This window comes from Enhydra lutris, unplaced genomic scaffold (assembly GCF_002288905.1).
Source record: "Enhydra lutris kenyoni isolate GAN:26980312 unplaced genomic scaffold, ASM228890v2 scaffoldscaffold8, whole genome shotgun sequence".
Classification (NCBI taxonomy): domain Eukaryota; kingdom Metazoa; phylum Chordata; class Mammalia; order Carnivora; family Mustelidae; genus Enhydra; species Enhydra lutris.
In genome coordinates, this window is record NW_019154092.1 from 19,546,685 (window position 1) to 19,563,383 (window position 16,699).

General features: G+C 40.0%; 1 protein-coding gene across 2 annotated transcripts in view; it reads right to left on the reverse strand.

Moving 5' to 3' along the window:
• LOC111142507 (oxysterol binding protein like 1A) overlaps positions 1–16,699 on the reverse strand; it is a 236,652-nt gene that overhangs the window by 73,010 nt on the left and 146,943 nt on the right. For both annotated transcript variants that reach the window (XM_022495736.1, XM_022495737.1), the window contains one exon: positions 2,480–2,636. In XM_022495736.1, coding sequence (XP_022351444.1) covers positions 2,480–2,636 — 157 coding nt within the window. The remainder of the gene's footprint in view (positions 1–2,479; positions 2,637–16,699) is intronic.

The window sequence follows — 16,699 nt, forward strand, 5'->3', positions numbered from 1 at the left end:
GGTGCCCCTGCTTTTTATCTATTAGGATGATGGTATGTTTTTCTCCTTTTATTTATTAATGCTATTAATACAGTAAATAACACTTATGGAATCATGACATGGATCCATTGTTTCACACTCTAATCTATTCTACATTAGTATCTTTTATACCATATCCAGAGACACGATGAAATAAATATCCACATTTTGATCAAATATAACAACTTGGGTCAAACTGCTGACAAGTTAAAAGATTAGAGCTCTGAATACATGTCATAAATTAGTCTAAGAGGAGAGAACTGATCCTATGCAACACAGCCAAGATGACAAGAAGCCCTGTAAATAAAAACCTGACTATAGCATAGTGTAGGCTAATTTTCCACAAAGCAACTCAAACCACCCCCTGCCCCCACTCACTTGCTCCATTGTTCGCTGTCTCCCTCCCTCCCTCCCTCTTTTCCTCCCACAAATGAGAGACAAATGAGCATAAGCAGGGTAGTGGAAAAGTGAGTGGGACAAGCGGACTCTGTGCTGAAAATGGAGCTCAACTCAGGGCTCAATCTCACCACCCTGAGATCATGACCGGAGCCCAAGTCAAGGGTCAGATGCTAAACTGACTGAGCCACCCCGGCACCTCTCTAGCTGCTTTTCTAAAGCCATCACCAAAATTACTACTGATTCAAATTATTCTTCATATCATCACAATAACTGCCCATTATAAATGCAGATTATTTATAACACAATTGAGGGCACAGGCAAGATGGATTTGATAACATTGATTACTCCACTTTTCTATTCTGAAATGAAACCTTTAAATTATTTATGGCATATGCTCTGTTTATCTGATCAGAAAGAACTTCATGCAAAAAAAAAAAAAATAACAATTACTTTTTAAAATAGGAAGCAGTTATGTTTCCCCCATACATCTGATTGCTGACAATTTCCTAACCTGCCTACTTTTAAATAACTAAAGAATATTTTATCACATTTATAAGCCTAATAAATTGCAGTTCATTTATCACTTTAACTTTTCTGGTGAGGTCACTACCTAGAGCTGCATTCCTTTGTAATTTTTCTTAGTGACCTGCCCTGATTTCATTTTTTAACAATTTCACCTTAACTTTTTCATCTTACCATTCTGGGTTTGACTAATTAAGATGCAATACAGAATATATGAATATAGTAGAATGTATTTGTCAAGTGCACAGTAACTACTGATAGGATGAAAGCACACACACCAAGGCCCCCGAGCCCAGAAGAGCACTAGAGAAATGTGTCTACTGCCCCTGGATAGGAAAGCATCTGAGCACAGTGGCTCTTTCTGCTATTCTAACAATTTAAGCTATTTGTAGGTTTCTCACATCAGAAGATTTCACCTGTGTTCTCACCAGACCATCAGGATGTATGATTGGTAGGCCTGCCAGAATTCCTGTTAGGGATTTCATGTCCTACACAGAACTTATTAGCCCTGGACTCCCAAAGGAGTGGGCAGAAACTGCAGAAGGCAATCGGGAAAGACATTCACTCACTGCTTGCCACATAATGTGCAACGGTATACTCCACTGGTGAGTGCGTTTGGAGGATACCTTCTGGTTTTAGTTAGTTCGTTACCTGTACCTCACTGATGTTTTCAAAATAAGCACACACTAAGACCGTTTTGTTAGCAAGGGGCAAAAACACATAAATCAGAAGTGATATGGGCATTTTTCCCTGGGAGAACAATAATTGAGACCAACCGGGACCAGAATCGTGGCGCAGAAATGGAGTGAGAGTTACACAACCTCCAAGTACTAAACAAACAAAAACTATCTCGTAGAAATTAACTGTTAATAAGTTCTTACCCCCAAAGTGCTTTTTACACCAGGATCTACCCTTAACCTGTAATGTGATCAATATTTTACAAACAGCAGCAGGCACTCGAGCCACTGCGTGTGCACACTCAAGCAGAGACAAGGGAGCTCTGGTGTCTGCTACATCTCAGGAATTTGGGACCATCTCTAGGATGAAATCATCAAGGGAATAAAAAGACACTAATGTTATTAGACAGTGTAAAACGGATCTGTTCGACAAAGCCTGGAGCTTAATAAAAGTCTTTGTTTAAATGTAACTAAATTGTATCAATAGGCAGGCAATATTACAGTCCACTCTTAATAAAACCAACAAGCAGATCGAATGACCAGAAACTAAAATAGCACGGGAAAGCAGAGTCATAAAACATGTATGATGAAAAGAGGAGCCCAGCATCAATGGTAAAAGGCAGTTCTGAAGAGCCTAGCTAAATTGTCAGCTAGAGGATTTATGTCCCTGAAACCATGGTTGCTAACATCGCGTTGTATGCTTTGTTCCTACAAGTACAGATGATGCTCTTCTCTTAAATGCATCAAGTCCTAACAGCAATATAAACACAGGGCGGGAAAAACAAAGAGAAGGCGTGCTTTTCTTCATGAACCATTAGTATCTTATAAGAGTTAGCAACGGTAACCATTAAAGGCCATCCTACCTGTGTTTTTTGATGCCATTGGAGAGAGCATCTCCACCACCACAGTCTTTTCCTTCTGACATTCTGTGTTTTCTGCTGCTCAGGGGCTCTCCTTCCTCTTCCAAGGAGCACGCTGTTATGGCTTCCAGTCGACTCAGGGACCGCTCGGACTCGGACTCTGTGGCAGAGCAGGTTCATAGTCAGCGAACTGAAGTTGGGTGAGAGGCTGCAGTAACAATGGATATCTCCCCTAACGCATTAGGCTTTGAAACTTAAGCAGCCTACTTTGTCCTTTAACAATCCATCCGTTAACCACCTCTTCGGGGATTTCTGAGAACCTGCACCCAGTAAGGCTGAAGTGGGTTTATGAAATAGGTATAGGCTTATATAAACTTACAGTTAAACAAATTTTACACATTATAAGAGATTTCCAGAGATTACCCAATTCTTTCAGAAATCATACTCAGTAGTTCCCCCCCAAATTTCTATTTTTACATTCCCTCTCAAAGCATCTTAAGCATAACTTACCAACAAAGCATTCATTTTAAAATTCACGTATAAGAAAAAGCTATAGTGTTTGTACTCGTGGGAAGTTTAAATTACAGCTGTACTGTAGACACAAAAGCAAAGGTAATTTTAAAAGCCTTCAAAAAAATACTTCTTCTGCTATGACATTATTTAAATCCTCAAGAGCTAAAGCTCAAAGTGTCCATATAAAATCCAATTATCAGGCAGGCATTTTTAAGCTAGAAATACCATGTTCCTAATTGGCTATGTATTCCGGGTAGAGCCATCTGCCTGTTTGGGAATACTAAGACAACTTATTTTTATACAACACATTATAGTTTCCAGGCATGATCCCATTTGTCATCTCCTTTTCGCACTTCCAGGGTGCCTTGGTGACAGCAAGGCAGGACTATTGCTTAACCAGTGTGCTGGTGGTCTCATGGTTTGTGAGTCAGATGAACCAGGATTTGAACCCAGGTCTTCTGACTCATTTAATGCTCTATAGATTTCAGCTCAATACAGCAACCTCCCAAAACTCTACATTGTACCCACATTTCTATTAAAATATAACTCAAGGGAACTTCTAACTCCCCTACTTAAGCAGAGGACCATACATACTCAACTGTCCTCAGCTCTAGGCAAGCACTCTTACACATATTCAAGCAAACTTCCTTAAGCGAATTTATTGGCCATCTGTTTATATTACTGCTAACCTATTCAGAAAATCAAATTTGTTAGTGCTTTCTTTTCCCTCCGCAGCATTCTGTAACTCAGCCAACATTAAGAAACCTTATTTTTATCACATCAGGCTAATTACAGATCTCCCTTGACTTACAATGGGGTTATATCCCAATTAACTCATCATCAGTTTAAAATATTAAGTCAAAAATGCATTTAATACACCCAACCTACCCAACATCTCAGCTTAGCCTAGCCTACTTAAATGTGCTCACTTACATTAGCCGACAACTGGGCAAAATCACCTGACACAAAGCCTATTTTATAATAAAGTGTTGAAAATCTCATGTAATTTACTGAATGCTGTACTGAAAAACAAAATGGTTGTCTGGGTAGAGAACGCTTGCCAGCCTATCAGCTGTCTACCCTCGTGACTACGTGGCTCTCATACCACCCTGGCCTGGTACTAGCTCTGGGAAAGATCCAAATTCAAAGCTGGACGTACGGTTTTGTTTGTTTGTTTGTTTTTAAAGATTTTATTTATTTGACAGAGATCACAAGTAGGCAGGGAGGTAGGCCGAGAGAGGAGGAAGCAGGCTCCCCACTGCGCAGAGAGCCCGACGCCGGGCTCGATCCCAGGACCCTGGGATCACGACCCGAGCCGAAGGCAGAGGCTTCAACCCACTGAGCCTCCCAGGCGCCCCATGGACATACGGTTTTTAACTGAATTTGTATTGCTCTCACATCACCATAAAGTGAGAAGGAAAATTGTAAGATGAATCACTGCAAGGAAAGGAACACCACAGGAACAACTGTTGGACAAATAAAATTGCAGGTTGGACAACACATCTTGAGCTCTGAACTCTGGACCCTCTGAATGGTGGTTAGTTACTTGGATTAAGTCTTTCAATGCCGGTTAAGTTATTTTTATTTTTTGTAAATATAATTTTACTGGAATTTCCAAAAATATATCTTTGTTCAGTCCTATACTTTATAACAAAGAAACAGATACTTTAATGATAAATTTAAAAAGACTTATTTTTCATTGTCAGTTTTAGCAGGCAGTCACAATCTTTTATTGAAAAAAATTAAAGACGACCTGAATAGCCAATAACAAAGAACAGCTGCCCATTAGATGAAATTAGTTGTTAAAATTGCATTTATAAAAACAACTTAGTAAAACAAAAAAATGCTTTTAACAAACTGCTAAGACAAAAATAATCAGGATACCATTTTGCAACTCTAAAATATAGAGCAAAAAAAAAAAAACTTGACTCTTTTTTAAAGAAAGACCAGGCTGGTTCAGAAGTACATACAGATGAGAGCAATAAAATCACAGAAGTCTGTCTGGGGCACACCGAAGTAAGGGGATCGGTCAATTTTCTGGGCTACAAAGATGGGTATGAGGAAAGACTATGTGGGAGAGGTGGTGTCTCAGGAAAATCTTCACAGAAAGAAGCCGGTGCTCAGGTGGAGGGAAGAGTGTCGTTCGGTGGAAGCCGCTCAAGCAAATCCTGTATCAAAGATGACAACTGGTCTGGAGCTGCAGGTGGATTTTTCACACCTACATTTTCAAATTTGTTTCATACGAAAAAAAATTAAGAATTTGCAGAGTCAAACAAAACACTTTTTTCTGTATTGGTTAGTATTATTTAAGACGCATGAGGATTTCATAATTCAGATGTCATGAAAACCAAAAAGCATTGGAGCAAACTTCAGGCATTTACTAATAAATGGCACTAAGCACAGGACAACGTGTTTGCTATTCAACAGCTACCAATCAGAAGACCTGTGTTCACCTACAAAGGAAATGAACAAAAAGCAGGTATTTGGTAAACACCAAACAAGAGATACAGCAGTTAAGAGCTTCTATGAAGCAAAGAGACTTTTTCCAAAACAAGACTTGAACTTAGTGAACGTAAGCTCAAGACCTACCACCTTCACCCACACTACTGCCCGCCAAGCTCACCCCCAGAGATACACGGTTAGAGGGCGGTACAGACGTGGGTCCTCCGTGGCTGGTGGTACAACCTGACTCCCTCTCTGCCCCCTCCTAGCCGGCCTGTCTTCCACTCTTTCTCCCAGTTGTTCTACCTCTCCCCTCCCCCAATCATTCCTCCCAACCACCTTCCCTCTTTACTAGAAACAGGCTATCCCCACCCTTTCCTGGAGGGCTCTACCAAAGGTCACCAATTACCTGCATACTGCAAAGTCCAACGGTCATTTTGCAATTCTTTTTTCTTTTTTTTTTTTTAAATTTTATTTTTTATAAACATATATTTTTATCCCCAGGGGTACAGGTCTGTGAATCGCCAGGTTTACACACTTCACAGCACTCACCATAGCACATACCCTCCCCAGTGTCCATAATCCCACCCCCCCTCCCAACCCCCCTCCCCCCATCAACCCTCAGTTTGTTTTGTGAGATTAAGAGTCACTTATGGTTTGTCTCCCTCCCAATCCCATCTTGTTTCATTTACTCTTCTCCTACCCCCTTAACCCCCCATGTTGCATCTCCTCTCCCTCATATCAGGGAGATCATATGATAGTTGTCTTTCTCCGATTGACTTATTTCGCTAAGCATGATACCCTCTAGTTCCATCCACGTCGTCGCAAATGGCAAGATTTCATTTCTTTGGATGGCTGCATAGTATTCCATGTGTATATATTCCACATCTTCTTTATCCATTCATCTGTTGATGGACATCTAGGTTCTTTCCATAGTTTGGCTATTGTAGACATTGCTGCTATAAACATTCGGGTGCATGTGCCCCTTCGGATCACTACATTTGTATCTTTAGGGTAAATACCCAGCAGTGCAATTGCTGGGTCATAGGGTAGTTCTATTTTCAACATTTTGAGGAACCTCCATGCTGTTTTCCAGAGTGGTTGCACCAGCTTGCATTCCCACCAACAGTGTAGGAGGGTTCCCCTTTCTCCGCATCCTCGCCAGTCATTTTGCAATTCTTAAAGAATTATTGATTCATCCACAGTATCTGACACTGCTTCATTCATTCCTCCCCTCCCCTTATCAAGTGCAGGCACCTGGAGTTGAAGAACGGTAAGATCTGATCCCTGCCCAGGGTCTAGCAGAGGTGGACTGTTTTGTGAACACCTGAGTTCAGTGCATTTTTCTAGGTACAATAACAGAAGTTTGAATGGAGACAGTAGGCCACATAAAGGGATCAGTAGTTTTACAAGGCAAAGGACAAATTATCTAGAAAGGACTGTGACTGATGATTAAGCCATTAGGTGACAAAATAAGAGTGGGGGTGGGCAAAGAGTGACAACAGAGGACTTGTTCCAAGCAAACAACAGCATGACCCAACACAGACAGGAATGAGGTTCTTGGGAAGATGGGAGAAGACACAACAGAGGAGTGACTGCATGGAAATGAATCGGTGAATCGCTTGTGAAGCTGACTATCTAAGATAAATAAGAAGCAAGGCAGGCAATGGGACGACGAAAATAATAAATGAAAGCAAGGAAGGAGGTAGCACCCCAGTGCATGCCAGGAGGTTCTGTATCCGTGCTACGTGTCAATCACAGACTTGCCTCAGCATTCCAACTTCACAGGTAGAACAGGAAACATGATCAACATGATTTATGGTGCTCTTGAGATAAAAACTAACCAGCTGCTTAACAACAAAAGCTCAATACTTCTAGTACTATCAACAGAGAGATGTCTAATATTTACAGCGTGACAAAGCTTGTATTTACTTTAACGGCAAAAGGAGGTCATTCTTAATAGACTCTGCTTTCACAGCATTAGTCACACTAACCTGTCTTCAGGAGAGCATCACAGCATAAGGAGACCCATAGTTCTAGATATATTTACCTTCAAACATGTTTAGCTAAATACCGAAAATGTCACAGCCACTGTGGAGGTTTATTGAGCAAGGTAAAGCCTGCCCATAGAAGTAACCTTCAAATCTCCTTGTACTAATATATCAGGAAGGGATCTAAGCACGTCTGAGATCTTAAATCTCAATCTTAAAACTTCAGGTTTTTCAGTGTTGCCCAGACATATAAATACCAAATAAACCAAACCTATCTATCACCCAGTGTTAACGGGCAATACAGTCATGTCTTGGTGGATAGGTAATGGACTTGGAGGGAGTGCTTGATGTCTGCCCTGTGGTGCTTATAGGGCTCTCATAATAGCGTAAGGCCACCATACTCGTGCTTTAAAGAGAAACAAGGCAGCAGACAGGGAGTCCGTCTTCACTGTGTACGGAGCTGGGAGTTTCAGTTTCAGTCTGGGATGATGAGAGAACTCTGGGGATGGGGGGTGGACACAGTGGCACAACAATGTGAATGCACTCAATGCCACTGAACTGAAACATGGCAAGTTTGATGTTATGTATACACTGCCACAATGAAAACAAAAATGAAACAAAACCCAAACAAATAAACACACAAAAACCTGTCAAGCCACAGATCTAGCCTGCCAGATGCACAAACTCTATTCTGGTCCTGTTATCTCTCACCTCAATGCCACTGAAAAACAAAACCACACAGAAGCAAGACAGGTTGATTTTCCTGCAGGTTTATTTCCAAAGGCAGCAAACGAGTATGTACCTGAGAGATACACATAGAGCGATTTCAGGCAGAGCCAGCCCTTCACCATGCTATTTCCCATGGCATTTTCCCTTGCAACCATATGTGCTTCTGTAATAAGTAAAGCCACCCCAAATTTTCAGGTTACTTCATCACCCTCTGAGAAACCGGGTAAGAGAATTTATGAAACAGCCCTATGTTATTTACTGAACTTCTGATGGGCAACTAGGGAAACTGGTGCAGTGCCAAGTAATGATGAGAAAGGGAAAACCTCGAGTGGCCTTATTTGTGGCTCTTTGTTTACGCTCCACCTCATCATAAAAGGATGGTGGCTTAATTGATGATTGCATTTTATAGAAAAACTGACAGAATAAAACTTTGAAGAACAAAGACTATATTTTAGAAGATAAATGCCTTGGCCTACAGGCAAGCATTTAAATAGAAACTCTGCCTGATTATTTTCTCAAGGAAAACTGCAATGTTAATAGAAAGTCTCTTTTAATGTGGCAAATTTCCGAAGGCCTAGATCTTGAAAGTTCTGTCGGCATTAGGACTCAGAATTATTTTGAACACAATCTCCTTTCACTTTACAATCTCTTCTTTCGCATTCAAATAGTATGGAAACCAACAGCTGTGTTGGGGTTATTAACATGACTTTAAAACATTCCTCATCACATGTTATACATTAAAATATACAGATTTTTGTGTATCAATCATATCTCAATAAAGCAGTTTGAAAAAAAACAAACTTCAGATTTAAGAGGATCATTAACTCTATCTTTCTTTTTTGAGTTTTTCCTACTATTAAAAGGCAGAGAGAAGAGGTCATGAAGTTTACAATGCAAACATGCCAACAATTATTACCTTATCCTGATCAACTTTTTTTTTGTATGACCTTTGAAAACAAGCTTGAGAACAAACAGTACAAAGGACCAAGATGTGGAAGAACCGTGGATGAGGTCCAAATAACCTCTCCCCTGTTACTTAAGGTAACAGGAAATGGTCAGGAGATACACACATTCAATTTAATACTTTTATTGTTGGCTTCCCACATACTGGGAATATTCTAAAAATGTCCACAGTAACCCAAAGTAACCCAAGCTTAAAATACTCATGTCGAATTTTAATTTCGCTTTAAGGTACAATCGTGTAAACTCAAAAACAACATGGTAAATATAAAGAACACAAAGAAAATAAATAAAAACCAACCACATTTAAAATAAATTATAAACTGAAAGTAAGAATGGATCCAGAAAGGGCTGCCAAGAGGCTACTACAATAATTTACTAAGGAAGTGACATAAGCTTGAAACGGAACCTTGACAGCAAGCTTTAAGAGTGAGAGACATTCTAGACATATCATCCCTGAGAGATGTCCAAGGTCAAAATCAGGCAAATGGTATAATGTTTCTTATGACAGAGTTTCTTAAAAGTATGGGCTTGTCCCCAAGCAACTAAATCTACTCCTTTTTTCCACAACTTGCAAAATCCGCACATGTAGCTGAAGATGAAGAATTCCACAAACCACAGTGTGTAAACTCTGGTAATCTTATGTGTATGCACTCTGGATGATTAAATATAGAGCGTCCCAGTTTGTCCTGCAGACACCCTTAAAATTATTTTTGAGAAGGTCACATATGCATTCACTCTACAAAGAAAATAATTCTAGAACTAAGACTCATTATAGAATAATCCATAGTTATAAAACAAAATATTTTCTTGTTACTTCAACTTAAGAAATCACTGTTTACCAAATATCTACCACACACCACGTAAAGAGCTAGCTGAAAAATTAGTGCAGGAAGATTAAGGAGACAAGACTGGTTCCCTCCAAGTATTCGAAGTCCAATAAGTAAGATACATCAGTAAACATATGTTTATACAAAGCATTTGTGGGAACAGTGGAAGTCATCTCTTGTAAGGGAATCAGGGTATATTTCCAAGCAGAGATGACATCTGAGCTGCAATGATGAAGATCAGTTTAAGGCAGAAAAAGAGAGTAACAGACACAAAGGAAATAACAAACAGCCCTCAAACCTGAAAGAACAAGTGTGTGTCCAAGAATACTCAGCAGAGCGAGAGACGAGGGTGGCCAGAGGGAAAAGATGGGGTCATCAGAGCTGAAGCTTTAAAGTGAATCATATCACAGAAGTCGGACTTAACCTGTAGTCATCAGCATGTTTTTCTAGGGAGTGATGAGATCAGTTTTAGACTTTACAGATAGCTCTGATCTATCAGTGTCCCCTGGCCATTCTAACAATTGCCATGAACTTGGTAGCTTAAAACAACAAAAATTTAGTCCTTTGTGATTTTGGAAACCAGAAATCCAAACTCACCTTCACTGGACCAAAGGCACAGTGTTGGCAGGACCACTGTCCTTCTGGGGGAAGTAAGGGAGAACACATTCCTGGTGTCTTCCAGCTCTGGGTCTGTGTGTACTCCTGCACCTATGGCCACATCACTCTACGGCAGAAATATCCTGCTGACATTCGGGTCCCACCCAGATAGATCATCTGTGATCATCTCCTCATCTCAAAATCCTTAATCACATTGGCCAAGATCTTTTTCCAAAAAAAAAAAGTTACAGGTTCCCAGGATTAGAAGGCGAACCTTTCCAGGGGGGCGGGGGGTGGGGGAGGAGGGCAGCAGCAAGGCACTTTTCAGCCTCCCACACCTGACAACATGCCGCCTGAGTGACGGCTGGTGGGGACAAAGGCTACAAGCAGCCAAACCTGTTAGATGAGTACCATCCTGTTCTCTGGGACCCAAGGGAGGGGGAGGTGAACTAAGGCACTGTCAGGGAGGACTGGGGGAGGGGCAAGCCAAAGGGAAAAAGAGGACTTCCACATTTGTAGTTTTCACAGTGGGAAGATGATGATGCTGTTCACAAAGATGAGGAATGTAGAAGGGGGCAGAACAAGGTTCCAAAAGAGAGGAGAATCCTAAATATATCCTTATTCTCTGCAACCAACTAGTCTTCAAGTGCAGTCATTTTGGCTTTAAAAATATATCCCAAAATTTCATTCACTCAAATATCTGAACTCCTAATACATGCCAGACTCGATGGTAGCTGCCAAGGATGCAGAGTTCCTCATGGAATGTACTATCTGGTGGATGGACAGAGTTGACAAAAACCAAATACTTCTACAGAATTTCAACTACGGGAAAATGGTGCAGGGAGCCTGCAAGTGGGGATGTGATCAAGTCAATAATGTCTACCATGCTTCCCTAAGGAAGCCCTTGACCCCTGAGCAAAGGTCAGAAGGATAGGTGTTCACTAAAGCAATAAAGGGAGAGAACTTAATCTTTCCATTCTCACTTAAACTGCTTGTATTAAAACTTGTCATCTCTCATCTAGGATACCAGAACCCTGAATCATCAGTCTTTACTCCTACAACACAAATACTCTACTAGAATGTGCACTTCTGAGTAGGGACCACGTCTTTTTCTCTTTGAATTCCCAATTCTTAGTATAATGCAATCATAAGAATTCTACAATGTTCACTTAAAAAAATATGAATCTTGATAAGACACTAATCCAATGACCCTTGAATAATTATGTCTGTTGGCACTATCTATATGCTAAAATTCAAATTCTTCAGCAAAAAATTATCATAAGACTCATTACCAGCTGGTCCTAAATTACCTTCTTGGCTTCATCTTGTCACTACTTCTCAGCACCCTAAACACTCACCCCTGCTTTGGCCACACCATCTCATGAGGTTTCTGAAAACTATTTATCTTTGCAAGTGTTATCCTCTTACACAAAGAGTATTCTACCCTGTCATATCTGTCTGGAGAACTCCTTACTGACTCTTCAAAAATACTCCTCAAATGTAATGCTTTGTCCAACTTTCTCAAGCGGTTAGCAGCCTCTCTGAATTTCTGTAACCCTCCTGACATACCATTTGGTAGTATTCATTAATTTGCTCAACAAATATTTATCGAGCACCCCTTTCTTTGTTTAGTGCTATCCTAGAGGCTGGGAATATATCAGTGAACAAGACAAAATCCCACTTTTACTGAGGAGCCTACATTCTAATTGTAGATCAACAAACAAATATTATATGAAATGCGTTTTTTTTTTTAAGGGCAAAAGAGGGAAGGGGGTAAAAACTGATACACTGAAGGTCCTTCTGAGCAGAAGAATGAAGTGAGGGAACAAGTACTATAGGTATCTGGGATAAGGTATCCAGGCAGAGGAAATAATGAAAAGCAAAGGTCTAACCAGTACAAAAAGACTGATACCATACCATGCATATTTTCAGACCACAATGCTATGAAACTTGAAGACAATCATAAGAAAAAATTTGGAAAGACTGCAAATACAGGGAGGTTAAAGAACATACCATTAAATAATGGAATGAATTAACCAGGAAATTAAGAGAGAAATTAAAAAAATACATGGAAGCAAATGAAAATGATAACATGACAGTCTAAAACCTTTGGGACACAGCAAAGGCAGTCACAGGAGGGAAGTACATAGCAATACAGGCCTTCCTCAAGAAGCAGGAAAATTCTCAAATACATAACCTAACCTTACACCTAAAGGAGCTGCAAAAAGAACAGCAAATAAAGCCTAAAAACCAGAGGAAGGGAAATAATTAAGATCCAAGCAGAAATAAGTGATATAGAAATTAAAAAAAAACAACAACAGTAGAACAGATCAATGAAACTAAGAGCTGGTTCTTTGAAATAATTAACAAAATTGGTAAATCCTAGCCAGACTTACCAAAAAGAAAAGAGAAAGGACCCAAATAAATAAAATCACAAATTGAAAGGGGAGAGATCATAACCAACACTGCAGAAATAAAAACAATTGTGAGAGAATATTATGAACAACTATAGTCCAGCAAACTGGGCAATCTGGAAGAAATGAATAAATTCCTAAAAACATATAAACTATCAAAACTGAAACAGGAAGAAATAGGAAATTTTGACTGACCCAAAGCCAGCAAAGAAATTTAATCAAAAATTAACAAAAATCTCTCAAGAAGAGTCCAGGGCCTGATGGCTTCCCAGGGGAATTCTACTAAACATTTAAAGAAGAATTAATACCTATTCTTCTGAAGCTATCCAAAAAAAAAAATTGAAATAAAAGGATAACTTCCAATCCACTCTATGAGGCCAGCATTACCTTGACTTCAAAACCAGACAAAGACCCCACTAAAAAGGAGAATTACAGACCAATATTCCCGATAAACATGGATGCAAAAATTAACAAGATACTAATCAAATCCAACAGTACATTAAAAAGGATTATTCACTGGGACACCTGTGTGGCTCAATTGGTTAAGCTGCTGTCTTTGGCTCAGGTCATGACCCCAGGGTCCTGGGATCAAGTCCAGTATTGCTCAGTGGGGAGCCTGCTTCTCTCTCTGCCTCTGCCTGCCACTCTGCTTATGCTCTCTCTCTCTCACTCTCTGACAAATAAATAAATAAAATAAAAATCTTAAAAAAAAAAAAGAAAAAAGAAAAAAGGATGACTATTCACCATGATCAAGTGGGATTTATTCCTGGGCTTCCGAGCGGTTCCATATCCACAAAACAACTGGTATGATACACCAAACTAATAAAAGAAAGGCTCAGAACCATGTGAGAGGATCCTCCCAATACATGCAGAAAAAGCACGTGACAAATACAGCATCCTTTCTTGATAAAAATCCTCAAGAAAGTAGGGACAGAAGGAGCATACCTCAACATCATAGAGGCCATAATCAAAAGACCTACAGCTAATATCATCCTCAAAGGGGGATAAAATTGACAGCTTTTTCCCTATGGTCAGGAACACGACACAGGTGTCCACTCTCACCACTGCTGTTCAACATAGCACAGAGAGTCCTAGCCCCAGCAATCAGACAACACAAAGACATAAAAGGCATCTAAACTGGCAACGAAGAAGTCAAACTTTCACTATTCGTAGATGACATGATGCTCTGTGTAGAAAACCCAAAAGACCACCAAAAAATTGGTAGAACTGATTCATGAACACAGCAAAGTCGCAGGATATAAAATCAATGTACAGAAATCTGTTGCATTTCTATATACCAGTAATGAAGCAGCAGAAAGAGAAATCAAGGAATCAATCCCATTTACAACTGCACCTAAAACAGTAAGACACCTAGGAATAAAGCTAACCAAGAAGGTAAAAGATCTGAATGCTGAAAACTATAGAGCACTTATGAAAGAAATTGAAGAAGACACAAAGAAATGGAAAAATATTCCATGCCCATGGACTAGAGAAACAAATATTGTTAAAATGTTTATGCTACCCAAAGCAGTCTACATATTCATTGCAATCCCGATCAAAATACCATCATTTTTCACAGAGCAGAAACAAACAATCCTAAAATTTGTATGGAACCAGAAAATCCCTGAATAGTCAAACTAATGTTGAAAGAGAAAACTAAAGCTGAAGGAATCACTATTTTGGACTCCAAGCTCTATTACAAAGCTATAATCATCCAGACAGTATGGTACTGGCACAAGAACAGACAACAGATCAATGGAACAGAACAGAGACCCCAGAAATGCAAACTATATGGTCAACTCCTCTTCAACAAAGCAGGAAAGAATACCCAAGAGAAAAAAGATGGTCTCTTCAACAAACATTAGGAAAACTGGACAGCCATATGCAGAAAAATGAAACTGGACCGTTTTCTTACACCATACAAAAAATAAATTTGAAATGGATGAAAGACCTAAATGTGAGACAGCAAGCTAACAAAATCCTAGAGAAGAAAACAGGTAGCAACCTCTCTGACCTAGGCCACAGCAACTTCTTATAAGACATGTCTCTGGAGGCAAGGGAAACAAAAGCAAAAATGAACTATTGGGATCTCATCAAAATAAAAAGCTTCTGCACAGTGAAGGAAACAACAAAACTAAAAGGCAACCAACAGAATGGGAGAAAATATTTGCAAATGACATATCAGATAAAGAGATAGTATCCAGAATCTATAAAGAACTTACCATATTCAACACCCAAAAAATAAATAATCCAGTTAAGAAATGGGAAGACATGAATAGACACTTTTCATGAATTTGAGAAATTCATTGAGAGATCTGGTAGGAGACACTTTTCCAAAGACATACAAATGGCTAACAGACACATGAAAAAATGTTCCACATAACTCAGCTTCAGGGAAATACAAATCGAAACCACAATAAGGTATCACCTCACACTGGTCAGAATGGCTAAAATTAACAAGTTGGGAAATGACAGATGTTGGCAAGGATGTGGAGAAAAGGAAGCCTCTTACACTGTTGGTGGGAATGCAAACTGGCGCAGCCACTCTGGAAAACTGTACGGAGGCTCCTCAAAAAGCTGAAAGTGGAGCTACCCTATGACCCAGTGACTCTACTACTAGATATTTACTCAAAGGATTTGAAGGGGCACATGCAACCCAATGTTTATAGTAGCAATGTCCACAATAGCCAACTATGGAAAGAGCCTGGATGTCCACTGACAGATGAATAGAAAAAGAAGATGTGATACATACACACACACATATATACATACATATACACACAATGGAAAATTACTCAGCCATAAGAAGAATGAAATCTTGCCATATGCAATAATGTAGATGGAACTAGAAAGTATTAAGCTAAGCGAAATAAGTCAGTTGGAGAAAGACAAGTACCATATGATTTCACTCATGTGGAATTTGAGAAACAAAACTGATGAGCACAGGGGTAAGAGAAGGAAAAATAAGATAAAAGCAGAGAGGGAGGAAAACCATAAAAGACTCTTAAAAGATAGAGAACAAAATGAGGGTTGCTGAAGGGGAGTAGAGGGGATGGGTTAGATGGGCGATGGGCATTAAGAAAGGCACTTGTGGGAAGCCTGGGTGGCTCAGTGGGTTGAAGCCTCTGCCTTCGGCTCAGGTCATGATCCCAGGGTCCTGGGATCAAGCCCCACATCGGGCTCTCTGCTCAGCGGGGAGTCTGCTTCCCCCTCTCTCTCTGCCTGCCTCTCTGCCTGCTTGTGATCTCTGTCAAATAAATAAATAAAATCTTTAAAAAAAAAAAAAAAAAAGGCACTTGTTATGATGAGTCCCGGGTGTTGTATATAAGTGAAAATCACTAAATTCTACTCCTGACACCAATACTACACTATATGTTAACTAACTTGAATCTAAGAAAAAAGAGGCCTAAGGGAGAGCATGTTTGGCAAGCTGTAGAACCAGAACTGAGGTCAGAGGGACAGAAGTGATGAGTACAGAGGCAGACTTCGGAATGGCGGCCGAGGGCCAGATCATGTTGGGCTTTGGCTTTTATTCCAGCCAAGAAGCAAAGCCATTGGAGGATTCAGTGCAGAGAACTGACATGAATGGATTCATGTTTCAGAATGATCGCTGTGAATGCTGGGTTAAGAGCACTTCTGGAGATAAGGCTGCAGGCAGAGAGAGCAGTCAGAAAACCTCTGTGACCACCCAGGCCAGAGATGGTGGGGGTGCAGGTCTGGGTGATAAGATTCTCATATCGCAAGTGA